General features: G+C 46.1%; 1 protein-coding gene across 1 annotated transcript; it reads left to right on the forward strand.

Moving 5' to 3' along the window:
- The first annotated feature begins 1,770 nt into the window (after positions 1-1,770).
- Positions 1,771-15,640, forward strand: LOC112974444 (T-cell surface antigen CD2-like). Its single transcript, XM_026083398.1, has 5 exons — positions 1,771-1,978; positions 4,928-5,221; positions 8,507-8,749; positions 11,893-12,012; positions 13,677-15,640. The coding sequence occupies exons 1-5, from the start codon at positions 1,918-1,920 to the stop codon at positions 13,880-13,882; spliced, it is 924 nt and encodes a 307-aa protein (XP_025939183.1). The 5' UTR covers positions 1,771-1,917; the 3' UTR covers positions 13,883-15,640.
- The last annotated feature ends 3,726 nt before the right edge of the window (positions 15,641-19,366 follow it).

A 19,366-nucleotide genomic window follows, 5' to 3' on the forward strand; every position in this document is an offset into this window, starting at 1 on the left:
CATGGCAGAATCTTGATGAACTGGAAATGGGGGCCTTTGTTATCAATACAGACCATCCTTTAAATCCTTGTTCTGCTGTTTTCTCTGGAGCTTTCCCTCCTTTTCTCTCTCTCTTTCTCTCTCTGACACACATCTCCATTTGTACATTCATACCAATCCCAATTTCTGTCCCTGCAGCTGTACGCAGGCGATACCCAGCGAGCAGGACTGCACTGTGCAGGCTCTGTGTGTGCACAGAGCACGAGGACAGTCCCTTCGCCAGAGCGCTTGCAGTCCAAGTGTGCTGGAGCTGACAGACAAAACATGAGGGCCTGCAGGAGGCAGGAGACAGCCTGGAAGGATGCTGCCTTGATGAAACGGCAAGGCAAGAGTGTGGGCAGTGGTTTCAGCACATCAGGGGCCTCCCTTCGCCTTGCTTTACACACTTCAGCACGTTCGCCCACTTGGCTCCTTTCCTCGAAGCCGTCGGTCACCAGAGCCTTGGGGCAGTGCAGGGGCACCGGGGAGGTGCCACTTCATCAAGGCCGACCTCTTGCGGTCGCAGCTGGACAAGGGGAAGGCTCTGTGCATGCTCCAGGTATGCCATGTGTCCTGGGAGCAAACCTTCCCACCAGTTGTTGATGCATGGTGAAGATGAGAAGCTACTTGTGCAAAGAACAGGAGAGATCAGGGTTGCTGCCACTGCCTGAAGCCCTGGCGGTGCAGATCCAGTGCGTCCCTTCCAACTCGGCCAGAGAGACGGTCCCACAGCACTGCCAGGGCACAGCCTGGGGTCTGCCAGTGACGTTGCTCACTGAGGGAAGCCTGAGCGTGGTGGCCCAAAGGCAGAACCAAAGCGTGTCTTGCGCCTGTTCCTTCCTCTTGCCTTTGCAGGTACCTCTGCTGCATGTTCTTTGCAAGGAAATTATGGTAAAAGGAAGGAAGAAAAGCACAGTTCTGCCTTCGGTGCGGAGTGGCAGCAATGCTGACTGGGGCTGTCATGTTTTATCTCTGGTAATTTTTTTTTCCTTTTGTGCAAAAAGTGGAGTTGTTACCAGCTTTGGTACCGCTCAAAATACAATAGAGGCAGAGAAGGGGAAGGGTCTTACAGGATCCTGCTGTTACTTCAAGGAGAATGACAGGAAATAAGAGGGAAAGGTTTACTTAATATTTTACATTTCATGTGCTGTAGCTTTTCTGTTGTCCTCTCTTTGCCTGCCTCTGGTTGGAAGATTTCACCAACTGCTGTTGCAAAAGGATTGTGCCAGGGAGGATCTGAGACAAAATCCTCACCACTTCTATGTTTCCTACTGGGAATGGGAGTGGAGATGATAGCAGCTTCTCACTATAACTGGGCCTAACCCCCACCCCGCCTCCCAGCTTCCTTCCTCACCCTCTTTCAAACATCAGCTGTGGGGCTGATTTTTGGCTAGACCGAGGCCATGTTTCCATCCTCTCTCGAGCTCACCTGCCCTTGGCAGCTTGCGCGGCCACCCCGTGGGGACGCGCACGTGGCACTGGCCAGCGCCTCGCTCTTGGGAGGTGTCCGCGAAGAGGCTGACGTGGCGGTTCCCGCAGGAGGTGCCTCTCCCTTCTGCGTGTGATGCCTTTGCGGGATGGCCGCAGGAGATGAAGTCTCCTGTGGGCCCTCGAGTGGGCCAGCAGACCTCGGCACCTTCTCACGTTTGGAAGCACGCGTTTTCCTGCTCGCTGCACATCGCCCCTCCTTGTGGAGGCAGCAGAGCAGGAGGTATTTCTTCCGGTGCTGCTGTGCCGGGGCTAGAAAGGAGAAGTGCTTGGGCGAGTGATGTGAGGAGGGGAGAGGGGCAGGAGGGCTGTGCGGGCACATCCCACAGCTGGCTCCATGCTGCACAACATTTTTTCACCTGCCAGCAGCTATCATTAGACGAGGAGACGCTGGAGTTTTTGACCCTGAAAATGAACTTTAGGAGGATTTTCCTAGTCAAGTGCTTGCTGCTTTTATTTCCCAGTGCAAAATGTGAGTCTGTATTATTATTATTTTTTTTGCCTTTTCTGCCTGGCTTTGTTAACATTGCATTTTAAAGCATTTAAAACTTGGTGGAATGTTACTGATAACAAACTGGCTCCACTTCCTCAGTGGATGAAGTGTTTGGAGACCTTTGGGTTATTGCTATTATTATTTGATTTAGCTTTCAGGCAGGGGGAGGGCAGGACCTGAGTTTTCTGATTCCAATTATAATAATCATCTGTAAACAGTTCTGGTTTTAAGTTAATGAGCCTTAATTTGACACATGTATAATGAGAAATGTCGGCATGCCATTTTCTCTCTGCCCTCGAGGTAGCTTATAGTGCATTTGAGATCTGGTTCATGGTGCATTGTGTAGAGCCATTATTTCATGTAATTTCCTTTTCTTATCAAAGATGAGCAAATCTGTTGAAAGCACAAATTGTATTCTTCCATAAGTATTAACAGAAAGAGCAATACATCCCGGCAGACATAAGTGGAGTTGAAGGAGTCTAGGCTGTGAAAAACAGTAAGAAAATACATTTGTATATCTTTTGCATTATTGCACTCATTTTTTAAAATATTAATCTAAAAAGTTAATTAAGGTGTTAACTCACAGATTGGAGAAGGTTTTAAAAGATGGAGACAATACAATTGCTCATAGATTTTATTTCCGTTCATTCAACTATAGATCATATGTATGGCTTTTTAATGCTTTTTTTCTCCTCCAGAACAAAATGAATAGATAAATAAGGAATTTATTTTTGTACTTGATTTATAAAACATCCTATCAAGCAAAACCAAAGATTATTCACTTGAATAGAACAGCTTGTTTCAAATATATATGAAACCTTAAAACAGAAGACTTCCATACTTTTATGAAGTTATTATTGGAGCCTTTCCTTTTATCTCTGTGCCTGTGAATGATCTGATTTTTCTTGTGACTGCAAGTGAACTCCATGCTACTGGTTCTGATCTTACTGCCCCTTGAAAAGCATTTCAGTTGGCATTAGCAGAAATGCTGTTTCATTAGCTCTACAGATTTTTAGTATCRTGCATGTGGGATCTTCAGCCTTCAGTGAGACTATGGAGATTCATTAAACAGTCAGAGATATGGCTAGGTGATATGTCCATAGAGATGTCAGTGAATTTTCCCTGAAAACTTAGACTTTTTATTGACTTCCAAATGAAGGAATAAATGATTGTATCCATTATACAAGGAAATTCTTCTACTAGCTCTAAATATCTGTGGGTGACTGAGCAGAAACAAGTATCAGAATTCAAATATTTGACTATAATCTGAACTGTTCTCTGTGCAGAGGATYGCCACTTCCCAGATTGTTTGATAGTTTGATTTCAGAATATTTCACTAGATATGTCAAATACCTTGTAAGAAATGTGATAGTGAAATAATAACCTCTCCTTAGACTGGTGGGCGAATTGCTGGGAACATTTCAGTGTAATTTTCTTGCTGCAGAGGCACAATATTTTAATTCTTTGATTATCTCTAATATCGTTAGTTTCATGAAGTAGCAGTTGGATTTCAGTTTCCCCTCTGTGATATATTTTATCATTGTCCTAGACACAATGAATAAAGGTTTATATTCTATATGGAAGGATTGTAATAAAAAAATGTATAAACTTTTTTCTCTGTGGGGGAAAAAGTGCTTAAAATATGTAAAACTAGGGCAGAATCAGCTCTACCCGATAAAAATCCCATGCTACTTATCAGCTTTATCCTATAAATTGAAGAGAAAGTAATATAGAAAATGACAAATGAAATAAGTTCTGATTCTGCATGTATATTCAGTTATTAAAGAGCATATTTAATCTGGCACTTGTAAACACTTTTCCATCCCTTTCTGCAAATTTTCCACCCACTATTGGGGTGAAGGCAGTACCTTACTTGAAGTGACTTCCAGACAAAATGTGCGCGCAGAAGCCCCGGTGGGTTCTTTACATTCGCCGCAGAGGTGAGCGTGCCTTGCAAAGGCTGTGAAGCAGCGCTGGGGATAGATGGGTGTGAGACCCAGGCGCAGTGTGAAGTTTGTGATCTCTATTGCTAATCACATAATGTTTAGCAGCCTTGGTTTTCTTAATACTGTCACCTTCAACAGTCACACAGTAAGTGCTACCCAGTCCTGATAGCACCTCTGTGAAGCAGGCTACTCTTAGCTATTTTGCAGAAGGGATTTATGATCAAAGGAGTCCTGCAAAGAAAAAAAGATTATTTTTTTGGTCTTTGCTTATCTCCTAATATCACCAATGCCTGATGAGTTCAAAGGCTGCAGTTAGCTGTTTGTTTCTTTCCCCCTTATTTGCACCGTGACCCTGTGTTAGAGATACCAACTGCAAATACTCCGGAGGGACAAGGTGCTGGGGATCAACAAGAAGCAGGCACTAGAAGCTACCCGTGCTGGATCTTCATCCAGTGCAGTGTCCCACACTCACAGCTTGACACAGGAGAACTTTGGAGGCTGCCCTTGTTATTACTGCCATCACTATTATTACTGCTCCTTCCATCTAGAACCACTGCTAGTTCATATTCTTGCTATCCATAGTAACGTTTAAAGTGATGAGCGCTCTGATTGTCAGCAGTGTCAAGTGCAAAACACTGAAGAGACCCGATTTTCAGAAAGGGTTAAGTTCAGAGTTAAGTTTGTGGGCAACTGGGAATCAAGGCATCCAAAATCTGTACAAATAAGTCAGCCAGAATACAAAGCCAACTTTTGAAAACCGGGCTCTTAACTTCCTAGTATCTCAGAATTGAGTGCTGATGTTTAACTAATTAAGGGTCAAGAGAAGCTTTGGAGCATGAGATGAAAACAGCCTCAGCAATGAAGAGAAGCTTAGGGAACTTGGAGCAGAAAATGCAACATTTTGGGTCACCGCTGCTGCTGGATGCAGCAGCGGGTGCTGTTAGAGATGCACTAATGAGGCCGGTTGTGCTTCCCTTTAAAGGTGCTGTCACCAAATGGATTTACATGCCAGTGAATGACTCAGTTCATCTTAGCGTTGCTGCTGCTGGGAGCATACATCAAGCAATGTGGATGAGAGACAAGAAGTTACTTCAGATAAAAGATATGATAACCAAGTATTACGTTAACAAGGATCAGTGCAGATGTAAGATATTCCTGAATGGGACTCTGCAAATTGAGCAGCTGGTGAAAAACGACAGTGGAAAGTACACAGTCCTTGTTTATGGCCAGGATGGAAAGTTGAAGACAGAAGAGGATACAATGCTTATTGTTCAGGGTGAGTTTTTGCTCTTCTCGTACCACTCCCAGCCACAGCTGAATAAGACTTGGTGTTCACACTGTCTCATACAGCCTTTCCTACTCATCACCCCCCTTTCTATTTTAGGGGAAACTGCTGTGAGATGTACCTCTTTCTTCTCTCTGATGGCAGCAGTCTGCTTTTCTTTTCTTCCCTTCCATTGCTGCTCTTGATTCCCTCTGGTCCCCCTTTTCCACCTGGTTCCTGTCTTTATCAGCTACGAGATTTCTGCATGTGCCCAAGCAAACAGCCACAAGCACCTGTGTGTTCAGCAGCAGTGTGGGTACTGGCATACTGCAGCACAGCACGCAGTGCCGGGACTGCTCGGGGCGCTGACTTCTGAGCTTGGGCAACACCTCGTGAACAGGGCTGCATTGCTTCCAGCAGCATCTTGCACAACCTACTTATGTCTGCTGCTGTGCTGTGTGCCTGCCTCAATGTGGGCTTCTGGTGCCATTTTGGCACTGAGTTGTGCCTTTTGACCTGTAGCTGCTGATCCAGAAGGCCTTGTGTTGTATCTGCCAGCTCCATAAACAGGTCTCAGGAGCGCAGGTGGCACTAGATGCCTGTATTTAGGCAATAGGATTGCACTCATAGTTTTTTGTCTACCATGCAAAATATCCAGGAGTCACCCCCTGCCCCAAGATACACCAAAAAAGGCAAGGAGTTGTATGTGCAGGGGGAGGAGACTCTTGTATTCCATCCTTGGATAGCATAATACAGCAAATGCAAGGACCATGCTGTTTAAAGCACATGCCCAGAGTATTCAGCTGCATGGATTCAAAGCATGAGGGCAGCCTCAACCTACCGAGGTACCATTCCTGTGCTGTACCTTGTCCTCAGAGACTGGAGAAGTAGCAGCTCAAAGCTTTTGGGATGAGCAGGGAAGATGGGCTTGGCTGTTCTGTCCCTTTATGGCTGCTACCACCTCTCCAGACCACTAAGCTATAGTGCAGGGTGGTTTTTCTTCCAGACAGAGGATGATTTTGCCCTGACCTTCCTCAGCCCATGTGCACATCTCTACCAAACAATACTGAGTCCGTGGCACCACTGAAACGATGTTTTGGTGAGGCAGCAGCAAAGACAGTTGGAATGGTTTTAGCACTGTTTCTGTGTAGTGGGAGGCCTCATACCTAATGAGCTATTGAGAATTGAGGGTGTCTCACTGGGAACTATTGTTACAAGCTGTTGACAGATTCAGGAAGCCATCAGGGGCCTGATTCTACTTAACTCATGCTTGACTCATTCGGGTGTTCTGGGTTCAATTTCGGTTTAAGGCAATAGGTTGCATTGTAGCTATGTGATGCAACTGTTTATATACTGTGCGGTGGGGAGACCCCCACCATCTCCAATATGTAGTTTTGGAAGTAAAACCCTTTAACTTTGAGGTGCTAGGGTCATCTGTCAGCCAAATTATACTTTATTACAGCTGGGAAAACAGTTCTTAAAAATAAAAATAATAATAATAATTTAGTTGATGACATCATCACACAACTCCATCATCAGGACCTGGACTCTCATGTGCAGTGTTCCACGTTGGGGGGTTCCGCTAAGAGATATGCTATAGCTTGCAGAAGAGGAGCAGGCTTAATGAAGAAAGGGAGGTTGCAGAGATCACAGTGTGAACCCAGACTTMTTTGCTTCAAACAGCCCTTCCTGGCTTTAAAATGTGTGTTCCCCGTAGCTTACACTGCCTATACCTAGACATGTTTTTTCCATCTGTTCCTGACAGTTGACCCTGGTTGAGAAAAGTCCTGCAGGGCTTTTCTGTTTCATGCAGCATCACCAGTGATAGAGAATCTGCAACTGAAAAGTAGCAAGGTATTTGCAAGACACAGAAAGAAAATGTAAATTAGTTCTCTCTTTCATATCATCATTGAGACCTAAGAGGCTTTTATTTTGTTTTCTTTGTTCTATTCTGATGGGTTTTTATGCTGTGATTGTCATGCTAGGTGAGTGCCTTTGGGGATACATGAAGCATTATAAGTAGCTGTGGGTCCACCTACCTGAAGAGCATGGCAGATAAGAGCTGACTTAATTTGCGCCAAAACCCTGGAACCAGAGTTGCAGAGGGCTGTGGCTCCAAGTCCCCGGTCCGCCACCTCCTCCTGAAAACACAGTTTCCTCCCCTGCACTTGCCAGACTGGCTGTGAGCCAGGCTGAGCCTGAAAGTAGCCCAGCCATTTTGTTGCAGCTCTGCTTTGCTGAAACACTCTTGGACCGCTTCCAGACCTCAGTAAGGCTGAGCAGAGTGCTGCTGTGGAGTATATGCCTACCTGAGCTGTGCTCGCTCACACATTTCCATCCTCCCCTTGTTTTGTGGTCTAGACATGTCCATAGCCCATGACACACACACTCGTGCCAAAGGGCATGGAGAGGAGTGGTTCTGTTATATGCCACAGAATAGACTTTGCATTGTTTCCTCCACTTGATCCATGCTCTGCTTTGCACGAGGATCTCTGTCTCTTGGGAAGGGAGTGAATGCCGCCTTCTCTCTCTCCTGCCTGCTCACAGACATGTCCCCCCGAGTATCTCTAGAAATAGCAGATGAGCTGATGTGAAGTGCTGCCTGGCTGCTGTTATGAGGCATGTTGGCCGTGGGTTTGGAGCTGGCTAAGCGCRTGGCCCTCGCACCCTCACTAGTCACTTGGATGGCATGGCAGTAGTGATCCGTCACATGCAGAGCAAGCAGCCTCGCGACTGCACATAGCTCCTCACCCCTGTCCCCATTGCAACAATCTTCCCCCTTCCCCTCCTTGCCCCAAATTAATGAAGTAAGCTATAGCAGCACCTGATCTTCAGGTTGTGCTTTATATGTTTAACTATCTGGAGTGTAAAGGCCCTTATGATGTGAACTACAGATATTTCTATTCAGAAGCCAGATTAGGGATAAAACTCAGGTTATAAAATGAGAGAATGCTGAACTGAAAATGGGTCCAGGAGAAGGTAGAGTGCTAATGCTCTTGCTGACATAAACAGTCACTTCTTTTTTTTAGGAAGAAACAGCCAACAGAGCAGTGAGAAGGGAACAGAGGGAGAGAAAGGAGATCAGAAGTGTGTTAGGCCAAATACTGCATTTTCTTTATTATTGCCATGTTACCTCCCCCATGAAGGTCTAATTTGCACTTCATTCTTCTCTGTCTTCATTAGCTGGTGTTACTCTTTCACTGCTTATTGGTGGCTAAATCTCTGTTCTGATTAATAATGGAGCTTTTCAAGAGGAGAAACCTTTCAGATATGCCTGTCCCTTCTTTTCTTTTTCAGAACCCGTCCCTCAGCCAAACCTCAGTGTTGACTGTGTTAATGGATCTGTATTGGTGACGTGTGAAGGGAAGCAGAAGACCAAGGACCATATGTTTATAATAGAAGTGATGCAAGATAAAATCAAAAAAATCCGAAGGAACACGACAAAGGTGGAATTTTATACACATTATTCTGGGATGTTCAGATGCGTGGTGAAGAACCAAGTCAGTGAAAAAACAGCTGAGAAGAAAATCAAGTGTTCAGGTAGAAAATCTATTTTTGCCTGAATCTTCTAACACTGACCCACAAAGCCTGATGTAGTTACACATATCTGTAGGATTGTTCCAGATGCCAGAAGCAAGGATGGTTCCCAGCACCCAGTATTGTGAGTCTAATGATGCTGTGGTTACTGGCAAGTGATGCTGTTGCAGTATTCTAGATGCAAATTGTGCACTCTGCTTGGTATTTCCCAGCCTCGTTGCACCTTTGCCCTCCCCACTTTGCTGCTGCCTGCCCCACTGCTACCCTTWTGGCATCTCTGCCCCAGTGGTGCTGAGGCAGGGGCAGAGGGATGTGAGGTGGGCTGTGCTCCCCCTTGTCCTTGTGGCTGATGGCATTTCCCTTCTGGCAGCAGAGTGCCACCTCCAGCAGAGACCCACAGTCAGTGGGGCCTGGGGTTGCTGGAACAGGGGGAGATTTGGCTGGGGGTAAGAGCCCCGTGGGTGGCAGGGAGGCCCCAGGCACACTGTGATGCTGCTTCCACCTGGGGAGGAGGTCTCTGAGGGGAAACTGCAGCCTGCCAGAGAGATCAGGCTGGTCGGGGATTAGGGAACAAGAGAGAGAATCTCACTCACCCCATTAGGTTTCACCCTGCCCTCCATCACTACTGACCAAGAGGCACCCTGACAGACTCAAAGGTTGTCAAACATCAGTAGTGGTAAAGCAACAAAATAATGGAGAAACTGGACTGAGCATGAGCAGGGCAAGCTTAGGTCTGCATTGCTGGTGCAGGCAGGCATGATCCTTCAGCTAGATATTTTGATTTAACTGGTCACCCTTGAGAAGGTTTAGTCAGCTCTCCTCTTTGCTTTTTTTTTTCTTTTTGCACAGGGTGAGTTGGGTGGAAGAGTTGTTTTCTCTTGAATTACTAACAGTGAAGTAAAATGTTTGCCACATTGATCTTTAAGGTAAAAATACAGCATGTGTCAAACTGTGGGAAAACACTGAAACCACATAACACTACCCTTTTTACTTAAACTAAAAGCTTCACAGATGTTTTTGTATGGGGATAGGACATTACACAGCTCCACAGTAGGATAAAAATTCCTCAGGTTTCAATCAAACCTCCTTCCCACCCTACTGCTCTCTTTGAACATCTTACAGAAGTAGGCCTGCCTGCTTCAGAAGCCAGTCAGGAGATAATAATGATGGAAAATCAGTAAAGTATCTTTTATCCGAGAGTCTCATAGTGCTTTGAGAACTGGAGTAGATGAGTATCATAGCACTTGGGGAGAACTGAAGCTCTTGGGATAACTGATATGAGCGCTGTTCCTAAAGTTACAAAGTTTGTCCACCATTGCCAGCCCTTTGTGAGCCAAGCCTCACAGTGGCGAGGCCGACCTGCACGCAACCATGGGGCCAACCTTCTGCCTTCTGTACCGGGCTGAGTCCAACCCTGACAACCTTGGGCAGAGGAGCTGTGGGACAGGAGGGAGAGCTGTTCCTGTACCTGCTGCTGGTGCCCTTGGCTACTGCCTCACTTTTCCTCTATCCAGACAGAATTGGACAAAATCCAGCAGTAATTATTCTAAACTTCTCCCACCCTGCATTTCTGTGGGAGTTTGGACTAAGGAATGTGAAGTGTCTATTTGAAATTCATCTGCAGTAGAAGTCCCGTCTTAGAAGAGCCTAAGTTGTCCTGAATTTGAGGCCAATCACATTAAATTTTGACCTTCAGTGAGCAAGGCACACTTCAGATGCGATTCAGCTCAGTTGACTTTTCATGTAAGCATAACTATGGGCGAATCTGATTGGGCTCATCTTATAGCTGACAGGGAGAAACAGGCACTTAAAGGGCAAAATACATCTCAGTTCAGCACTAGTAGCTAAAATAAGTGAGAAGAGTCAGACCACTGAGGGGCCTCATTTCTCTCCATTTGCTCTAAAGAGAAGCCCAGGCAGATGTTGGCCCTTGTAGTGTAGACATCTCAACTTTGGTGTCATGACTCTTGCCCTTCACGTGCTTGCCCAGTGAATATTAAAGGTGATACCAGTGGTGTATCCTCCTCAAGCTTTGTCTGCCAAGGAGTGAAGGAAGGTGCACTTCTGTTGAGTTCAGCTTTTTCATTGCTCCCCAGTGCCCATTCTCAAGCGTGAGCACCATAATGCTGGCAGGACAACCCAAAGGGGACGTGGCATAGGAAGGCTAGAATCCAGCAAGCCTTATCTGGCCAAAATAAAGAACACTTACATAAATCTTTGCTCACCAGACAAACTGAACTCTCATTTTGAATCTGTGGGATATTTGGTTATGTTCTTTTTTTCTTCGCTATTTTAAATTTGAAGAGGAAGTGCCAAAATTGAGGCAGACTGGTCTCAGTGTTTCCAGCTCAGTAGGAAGTACTTAGAAAAAGTTTATTTCTGTTAGATGCTGAGCACTGTCTGGATGCTCATTGCCCTTGTAAGGGTTCAGAGACATATCAAGAACTTTTGTGCTGTTTTATGAAAGTGTCTTTGTGTTTGTCCATTGCTAGCAGGAAAAGGGCATTTGGGGTAATTTAAATAAGATGTGCGGACACACATGAATGCTCTGGTTTCAATTTTCTGTAGAACTTGAATCCAGCTGGGAGAAATCAGATTCTCCACAGTGAGGGTGAGGGTCAGTAATTTTCTGTTGTGTATGGAGAAAGGGCAAAGGGTGGGTTCTCTCACCTGGGCTGCGTTTATAGTTGATGGGGGAAAAATACAGAATTCTAGGTAGCTATTCGTCTGGTTTTAGGATGAGTCACACCATGAAATTGTCTGATGTAGATGTTGTGCAAATTTGGATGACTAACTCAGATGTAGACCTCTGCACCAGGTCAGATGACTTTAACTCCTGGAGTTGGGCCTCCTGGTTTCTAGTCTAAACATTGCCACCAGCTTTCTGTATCCATAGGCCAATTATTTGACATTTTTGCCTCTTAAGTTTTCTCAAGTCTTGATATCAGTGGATCATGTGGCTATATTGAATCTAATTTACTTCTTTACAGAAGTATTCTCACTATTTTGGCACAAAAAGCATTACTTAAAAAAATATATTAATGTCATCATATATATTTTCTCTCAGAAAATCAGGCCTGAACCACAGACTTAGTCTTGTAGTGATTTTTTTCCCCTCTAACATCCTCTTTCACTCTCTTAACTAGGCCAGCTGGACCTTTATCTCATCTTAATCATAGCAGGAGGCGCAGTCTTCTTTGTTGTCTTCATGATTTTGCTTATTTACTGTATCAGGAAAAAGAGAGCAGAAAGGCTTGAAGAAGATGGTAAGTCTCTAAGGTCTTTATGTTGTTATCCAGCCACCTAAAATCTTAGAGATTCCCACTATCAGCATGCTGGTGGGCAGGAACATACTGTCTGTCTCGGYGTGAGTGAGAGCTCTATTTGGCATGTGGTGAATCCCAGCAGATCAGCTGCTGTTGTCAGTCTTGGTTTCTGACATACGCTTTGAACAAAAGGCTTTTTGTTTTCGAGCCCTTTYGCTTACCCATGAGGGAAGAATGGTTCCTCCAAAGCTTGGCCCCGACTACCTGCCATGAACATCCACAGGGTTAAATCTAAAATTAGGTATGCTGTCGGCAAATTTTTTTCGTTAAGTTTATGGAGTGTAAAAGTAAGGTCCTTGAAATGACTAGACACATTTGGAAACATGGTAAGTAGGGGGAAGGGGCAAGAAAGGCTCAGTTTTTCCGTGAGTTTCCTCAGGCGTTTCATACAGCCTGTCCTCTCTAAAAAACAAAGTTGCTGGAGGCCCATCAATACTGGAGGTCTAACATGGAGCACTTTAAAGAGTCCAGGTTTTCAGAAGGGGCAGAGCCTTCATCTGTTGTCTGAAATTCAGGCCTCTTTGAGACCATAGAAAATACTTGGTCAAAGCCTAGTCTCAGTATGGCCTTTTCTGATGGAGAGGGTAGCTTGAATTATAACCCAGGTGTTGCCCACCCTAGTTTGGGTGGACAGACAGACTTAAACCAGAGGATGCTGAGCTGTGGTTCGAGGTGAGTTGGCCGGCCCACCTGGAAGAAGAGCCTAAGGAGGAGGTTGTCCTGCCGTCAGAGGAGGCAGCTTGGCATTAAAGGCTTGTTTTCAAGTCCCCCCACCCCTACCCTATGCCAGACTTCCTGTGTGGTCTTAAATAACAGTTAATCTCTCTGTGAGTCTGTTCCCAAGCTACAAAATGGAATCAAAAGCTCTTTTTCACACCACAACAGTGTTGTCAAGATAAAGAGGGTAGAGTCTGAAAGAAACTCCAGCTGATATCTCAAAGGTGCTTTGATCAGGCTGGCAGCTAGGGTGAGCATAACCTATCCCCTGGCTGAGTGGGAGTGCAAYCTCACTCCATCTGTGCACAGGTCACTCTCTGGGTGCTCTCGCTTCCCCCGTAAGCTATGACCAGGAAGAATAGACAAGTGCTTTGCCTGTCCTCCAGGAGAGCTCACTACAGTGCAACCACAGGACATCATCTCAGAAAGCTTGGCATAGCTTGAGTTAACAATGCCAGCATGAAYGTAGCTGAGTATTATTTACATTACAGCTGTTCTTGTTTGACTGAGATAAATTACTCCCTTTAACTGTGCAGTGACAGCATATTCTTAATTCTGGAGTCTGGCTTCAGCAAGACTCAAGAAGCACAGAAGTGTGGGAAAATGAGAAGATGAGGGCAAATGCCCCCACGTGGCTTGACCTCGGCTAGGGAGCCAAAAAGCTTTCAGGTTTGCCTGAGGGGAATGGGCAATGCTGATTTTGGTTGTTCCACTGGAGTAGTAGGGCTACCTGAGACTGACAGTGGCCTTCCAGGCAAGACCAACGTTTGACTTTTTCTTGCTTGGGCTAAGCACCTTTCCCCGTTGCTCACCATAAATAATAACAGTACTGTCTTTTGGTCAGACTTGAGTTTGTGCCTGATTGCTTGGGCCTTCTGTCACTGCAGATGAGAGAATGATGCAAATTCGCCAGGTGGACGCAGAAATGATGGTCCAGGAGCTCCCTCAGCTGCCATCCAACCCTTCCCTGAAGCAGCCGCGCATGCAGCAGAGGCCTCTGCCACAGCCACAGACGCAGCAGCAAGCAGTGCCCCCACAGCCCAGGCCGCGCACTCAGCAGCGAACTCCAAACCGCCCAAGAGAAGGACCTTAAATGGCCGTCCTGGGCAGAATGAAGGACTCTGTTCCATGATTCACTGGAAAAAAGAAAATTATAGTAGTCAGGAACCCCTCCTGCCCTTAGGCTTGCATAATGCTCAGCTATGAAATGGCACCTTTTGTTGCAGAAAATTAGTGCATCAAATGGCTCCAGGTGGAGAAGATTCATAGTAGTGAAGGTTCATCCCTGTGGCCATTCTTCTTCAGGTGGCTCCAGGCTAGGGTGTGGAGCATTGAACCTTGAAATCTATGTCTTTCTGTGATTATTTGTTTTTATTGCACCTCATTATCTTCTTGTTTTTTGGATGGGTTATATCAAGAAGGATCTAAAGCTCTAGTGAGACAACATGGGCTTATTGCTCTTATGTGGTTTTGTCACGTGTCTGTCTTTTCTGCTTCAACACATTCAGACAGCCCTCTGGCTGGTCAAATCCATGATTTTCTGGACAGAAAAATAATTGTATGTAATTAAACGCTTGTCTGATGTTGGAAGAATTGTTGCTGTCTAATGCAGAGAAGAAAAGATGAGGGGAGATGTGAGAGCCTTTGTGTGTGAATGGAAAAAAAGCAAGTGGGAAAGGAGTGAGCTGTTCAGCTTCTCTACCATGTTTAGAACAAAAAAACATGGACTTAAATTGCAATAGGAGAGATTTAAGTCGGGAAGTTTTTTTCTTTCAGGCAAATGAAGCAACGAAATAGATTTCTAGGGGAGGATCTCCATCATCTGGAATTTCAAAGGATGGATTAGACAACTGTCTATAAGGTATCCTTGTCTTGCTGAGAGCCAGGGGAATGTACTACGTGGCCTCTCCAAGGTCCATTTCAGCTCTGTTTTCAATGACTGCATACTGGTGAAGAAAATGAAACTTTATTCTCAGCACAGGTCTGTTTGTAATACTAGCCTCACAAACCAAAGGATACCAGACTTATCCTGAGACAAAATATTTGTCTGGAGAGCCAAATTCCCAGTCTGATTAATAGCGACACTGTCTGAATTGTCATGGCTTTTCATCACAAGGCCATTCATCCAATGCTGAGTGACTGTCTTATTGATTTCAGTGGTAGGCACCTCATGTAAAACCAGATGATTATAGAGAATTGCTGAGAGATCTCTCCTTCCCAAAGGGAGAGATGTGTGGCTGGACTGCAGTAAATACTTCTGCATCACTCTCCATGTGCTGGACAAACCCTGCTTGTTCTTCTTGTTTTTGGAAATGTCCATAAATTCCTCTTTTGGAGAGTTGAGGAGCCAAGAGAAGAAAGACCTCTTTAGAGCAACATCTGAATGGATAAACCAGCCCATCTGGTGTAAAAGACAGCACAGGTGGAGAAAGAGCTACCAGAGCCACAGACAGTGAGAGATCTGACTTCCATTTTGATGCATTAGGCAGAAGAATGTGTAGTTGCCTTTCAGACTTGGCTATCCTACTCATATCAGGGGAGTTAGTCATCCTTTACTTCTCTTCAGAAATGTGGCTATTTTTATCTTCTGGTATATTGTCAGAGGCACTGAAGTAACTTGTGAGGAAGAAGGAGGTCCCTCTGCCTCTTCCAGAGTTCAGTCACTTGGCTTTAACTTTTCCTCCAACCATGGACACAGGAATGGGAGTGTTACTTGTTCTTGCTTCAGCTTTCTGCAGCTTGTTTTAGGGCTTTTAATATTTAAAGTTGCATTTAGTAAATATTTTGTAGTTTATTTTGTCATATGAGCTATCCCTGTGATGAATGAATAAAGGTAAGAGTGGGTGGAGAGGATTTTAGCTCATACCTGTGAATGGTACTTTGGTATCTGCATTTCACTTTGGTATAAAGGAGACAAGAAAGACATTTTGGTCCCTGAGTTAAAAATGCAGATGTGGGAGGTTTTGCACAGATCCCAGGAGGGACCAATGGCTGTGTGAGCACCCGCAGCCGGTGGGCTCAGGTCAGCATGGGTGAGCACAGTCCCTGGGCCAGCCTGTTTGCTGTGCTGACACGCTCTGCCCATTGCGGGTGGCTAGAGCTTTAAGGGTTCCCTCTGCAGAGCCAGCAGCTGAGGTGGAACTCGTGTGCAGTTATGGTWATACCAATCATTTCTGGGAGAGAAGAAGGCTTACTGTGACCTGAGGGGGAGCAAGGGCTCCTCCTGTGACCCCACTGCCACTGAGTAGGTCTCTCTGTGCCCAGGGCTTAACAGAATGAGCTCAAAGTGAGGAGAAGTCACAGCCTTTGATTTACAAGGTGCTATGCTCATATCTTGGGGTTATTTCCAGAGAAAGAGGGAAGCCCCTCTCCACGTTGATTTGCTATGATCACCCTGTATCAGTGCTGTTGGAAACAACCGCTGGCTCAGAAAGGACTGAGGATAAACAAAGGGGTACGTCTCCTCACAGAGGAGGCAGGTCGCCTGTGATGCACAGCCTCCCCTGCCTCTTCTGCTTCGGACTATACATGCGTCCTTAGCCAAGTGCCCCCATTCAGAGGAGGTGGATCCTGGGACCTTCCTACCTCAGCGTCCTGTCATACTGTTAAATACACTAGCTTGTGGGCTTTTGAGGCACTTAGGGAGCATGGGCAAATAGGTACCGACGTTGTCTGCCTGCCCTGAAAATAGCAGGCTAGTTGATGCCTATCTGTGTGATTCCCTGACCTCCGTGCGTTCCTGTTAAAGGGATATTTTGCAGGCCATTTTCGTCATTCACTGCTTGATTCTCTGCTGCTGCTCTGCATCCCCTCATTTGCTTCCCCCCAACCCTTTTAGTGCTGTGGTTTCTCTCTCACCCTCTTGGTCAAAGTCTTGTTGAGCRTGCAGTGGCCCCGCTAGCACAGAGCCCATGGTGTGGTGTCACTGGTAGGCTAGCGGTTTGAGCGAAGCGTCCGTGGAGAGAAGGAAGGGACAAAAACGAGGACAGCAAAATGAGTAAGCGGAAGTCTGATTCAGCCCTCTCAGTTGTATACAGCAAGAACCTGCCTCAAAACAGTGCTGGCACTTCATGTGCCTTTGTTTTCGTGTGATTGTTAGATGGCCTCTGTTTTCAGTGCCTCAGAAATGCTTTAGTTAAGATAACAGGAAGAGATAACTGCACAACAGCGAAGCCACATGCATAGTAGTGCTCACTGGTTGCATTTCACACGCACTTCTTTGCCTGCATAATAACAGAAGGAAAGCTTTTCATGCCTGGCCTCCCACACAAATACCCACTTCTTGGGCATCTTTCATTTCTAGCCCTTCTTGGATTGGAGCAGATGAGAGCGTGGTGCAGCCGTGGGGTGTGAGAGCTGCATGGCACGAGGGCTGCAGTAGAGCAGCTCTGCACCAAAACTGCCTGCAGGCCTCCTGAAGCTCATCAGGGCCTGGATGGGATGTTTCTGCACTTACTGGGCCCTGGCTGAACAGCAGTGATTTGGGAACAGGCGGAAAGGCCGGTGCATTAGCACTGTTCGCCCTTGAAGAGCCTAATAAGTAATGCCCATTGGGCGTTGCTCTTGTTAGCAGCCTGAGTCAGACGAATCCCTTTTCTTCCATAAAGCACTTTTTCCCTAAGTGTTTACCTCATCTCTTAGGAAATCCCGGGCAAGGTGAGCTTTCCTGTAGCGAATGGGAATGAAATGAGGGRTGCTGTTTGCTAATGGGTTCCTGCCTAAGAACACCCTGATCTCCAGCTGTTTGTCCACAAAACATACCTGTGTCTCGCCCCTTTCCATGTCGGGGTCTTCCCCAAGCCTGTTTGGTCCCTTTGGCACCTAAAGAGGTGCCTGAGAGCCTGCTGTGTTTGCGGCAGGGGTTCTGCGGGAAGGAGCTTTCTGGGCTGCCCACCTTGGAGGAAGCTCAGTGCCAGCGAGGGAGCCAGCTGGGGGCTTGCCCTCCTCTGCTCTTGCTGCCGATCTCTCTCACTTGCCATGTAAGGTGTTTCGCTTACCTTGGGGGCTCTCGCTGCTACCCAGGTGGGAGAGTAAGGGCTGTTGGAGGCTTGAGGTGCCTCAGTGATGTTTCTCTTTGTACCCCTGCTGGGGACAGGGTACTGATTGCTCTTCTTGTCTGCAAAGGAATTGCTTGCACATCAGGTATTTGTTTATCCTGGCATTACAGTAGCTAAGTCTTACTTTGTTCCCACTTTCCTGGAGCTTTTAGCAGTATTAAGTGAGCCACCTTAGGGAGCTGTGTCCCTGAGAAAGGCTGTACARCTCCAGCCAGGGTGACTGTAAAGCCCATGCACTGCCGACACGCTGATCACTGTAGTAGCGAAACCTTCAATGCCAGTTGGCGTCACTGGGATTTCAGTAGCCAGGGCCAATGTGAGTGAATGACAGAATGAGGATGTGGTTCCCATTGCAGGGGAAGTGCCTGTGTCTTAAACCCAAAACTCAGCCATGCAAAACCTCCACCATGCTTTTGCTGAGCTTACAGTTTCTACAGACTCTATTTTTCTTTTAACCATTAAAAAAAGAAAAAGAGCTTTGAAAAGCTAGCCACTGCAAAAAAAAGAGGAAATGAGCCTTAAAAGAAGGAAAAGAGGAATATTAAGCCTTAAAAAAGGCACTGCCAGGAAGGAAATGTCTGCAAGCAAGTGATTTTTTCGAGAGTCTTTAGACCCCATAGTGGAAATTAAATTCTGAGTGTTGGAGGAGTTATCAGGAATCCAAGGTCTTCCTCAGAAAGGTATGTTTAATAAGCAAAAACAAGTAGAAATAAATGGTGTCCCCGCTGCCTTTCTTTATCAGAAATCTCATCTTGCCTAGAAATTTAGGCAGCACATGGGCTCCCTAATCTTGCGCTGCTGACAACAGCAAAAATGTCTGGCTAGTGCTTCCAAACTATGCTTGCTTATCAGGCTCATTCTTGTATATCCTACCACACTTCCTTGTCATCAGTGTACCCCAGAAACGCTCACCTGGGGTATGTTATAAGGGGGACAGAGGCTGAATTTACCCTTCTCTGACTATGAAATGTTTCCAACTCTGGATGCAGCCATGGCTCAGACTGGGCCAGCTGTAGATCACTCTAGGAGCTGCTGCTCTTGGAGGGGGGAGGCCTTGCTCCTTCCCCAGCTCCAAGCCCTGAAGGTAACCTTCTCCCTTGTGCCAGCTCTGCCCATCGCTCCCCAGAGCTGAGCATAGGGAATGTGGGAAGGCAGGAGAGGGGGACTCCTTGGGGGGAGTGTCTGTTTTTGACTCTGCACTGGGTCACCCCATGCAGTGGCACCTTGCTCTGCAAACATCTACGGGTACAGGGAGTGATAGGCCTCCTCCGTGGTGCTGGGGAGACCATATCAGAAATATGGGTTCATCTTTAGGAAACCAGCACACTGCAGCTCCAAAAAAAGTCACAGATGATGCTGGGGTTAGATAGGATGTGGGCAAGTGAGCAGAGACACTGTGAAATGGCAAATGTGAGAGAACTGCCTGTGAATCCTCTTTCTCTAAAAGCATCTGTGCTGGAACAAAGCATCTGTGATGAAGCATCTGGGGGCAAACGCAAGGCTCTGTGTCCTATCTGGAG

This window comes from Apteryx rowi, unplaced genomic scaffold (assembly GCF_003343035.1).
Source record: "Apteryx rowi isolate R43461 unplaced genomic scaffold, aptRow1 scaffold_60, whole genome shotgun sequence".
NCBI classification, from domain to species: Eukaryota; Metazoa; Chordata; class Aves; order Apterygiformes; family Apterygidae; genus Apteryx; species Apteryx rowi.

Bases quoted from the DNA above. Each gene is read 5' to 3' on its own strand.
- LOC112974444 (XM_026083398.1), top strand. From the start codon at position 1,918: ATGAACTTTAGGAGGATTTTCCTAGTCAAGTGCTTGCTGCTTTTATTT. The intron at 1,979-4,927 runs GTGAGTCTGTAT...TTCCCTTTAAAG, and splicing joins TTTATTTCCCAGTGCAAAAT to GTGCTGTCACCAAATGGATT. The intron at 12,013-13,676 runs GTAAGTCTCTAA...CTGTCACTGCAG, and splicing joins AGAAAGGCTTGAAGAAGATG to ATGAGAGAATGATGCAAATT.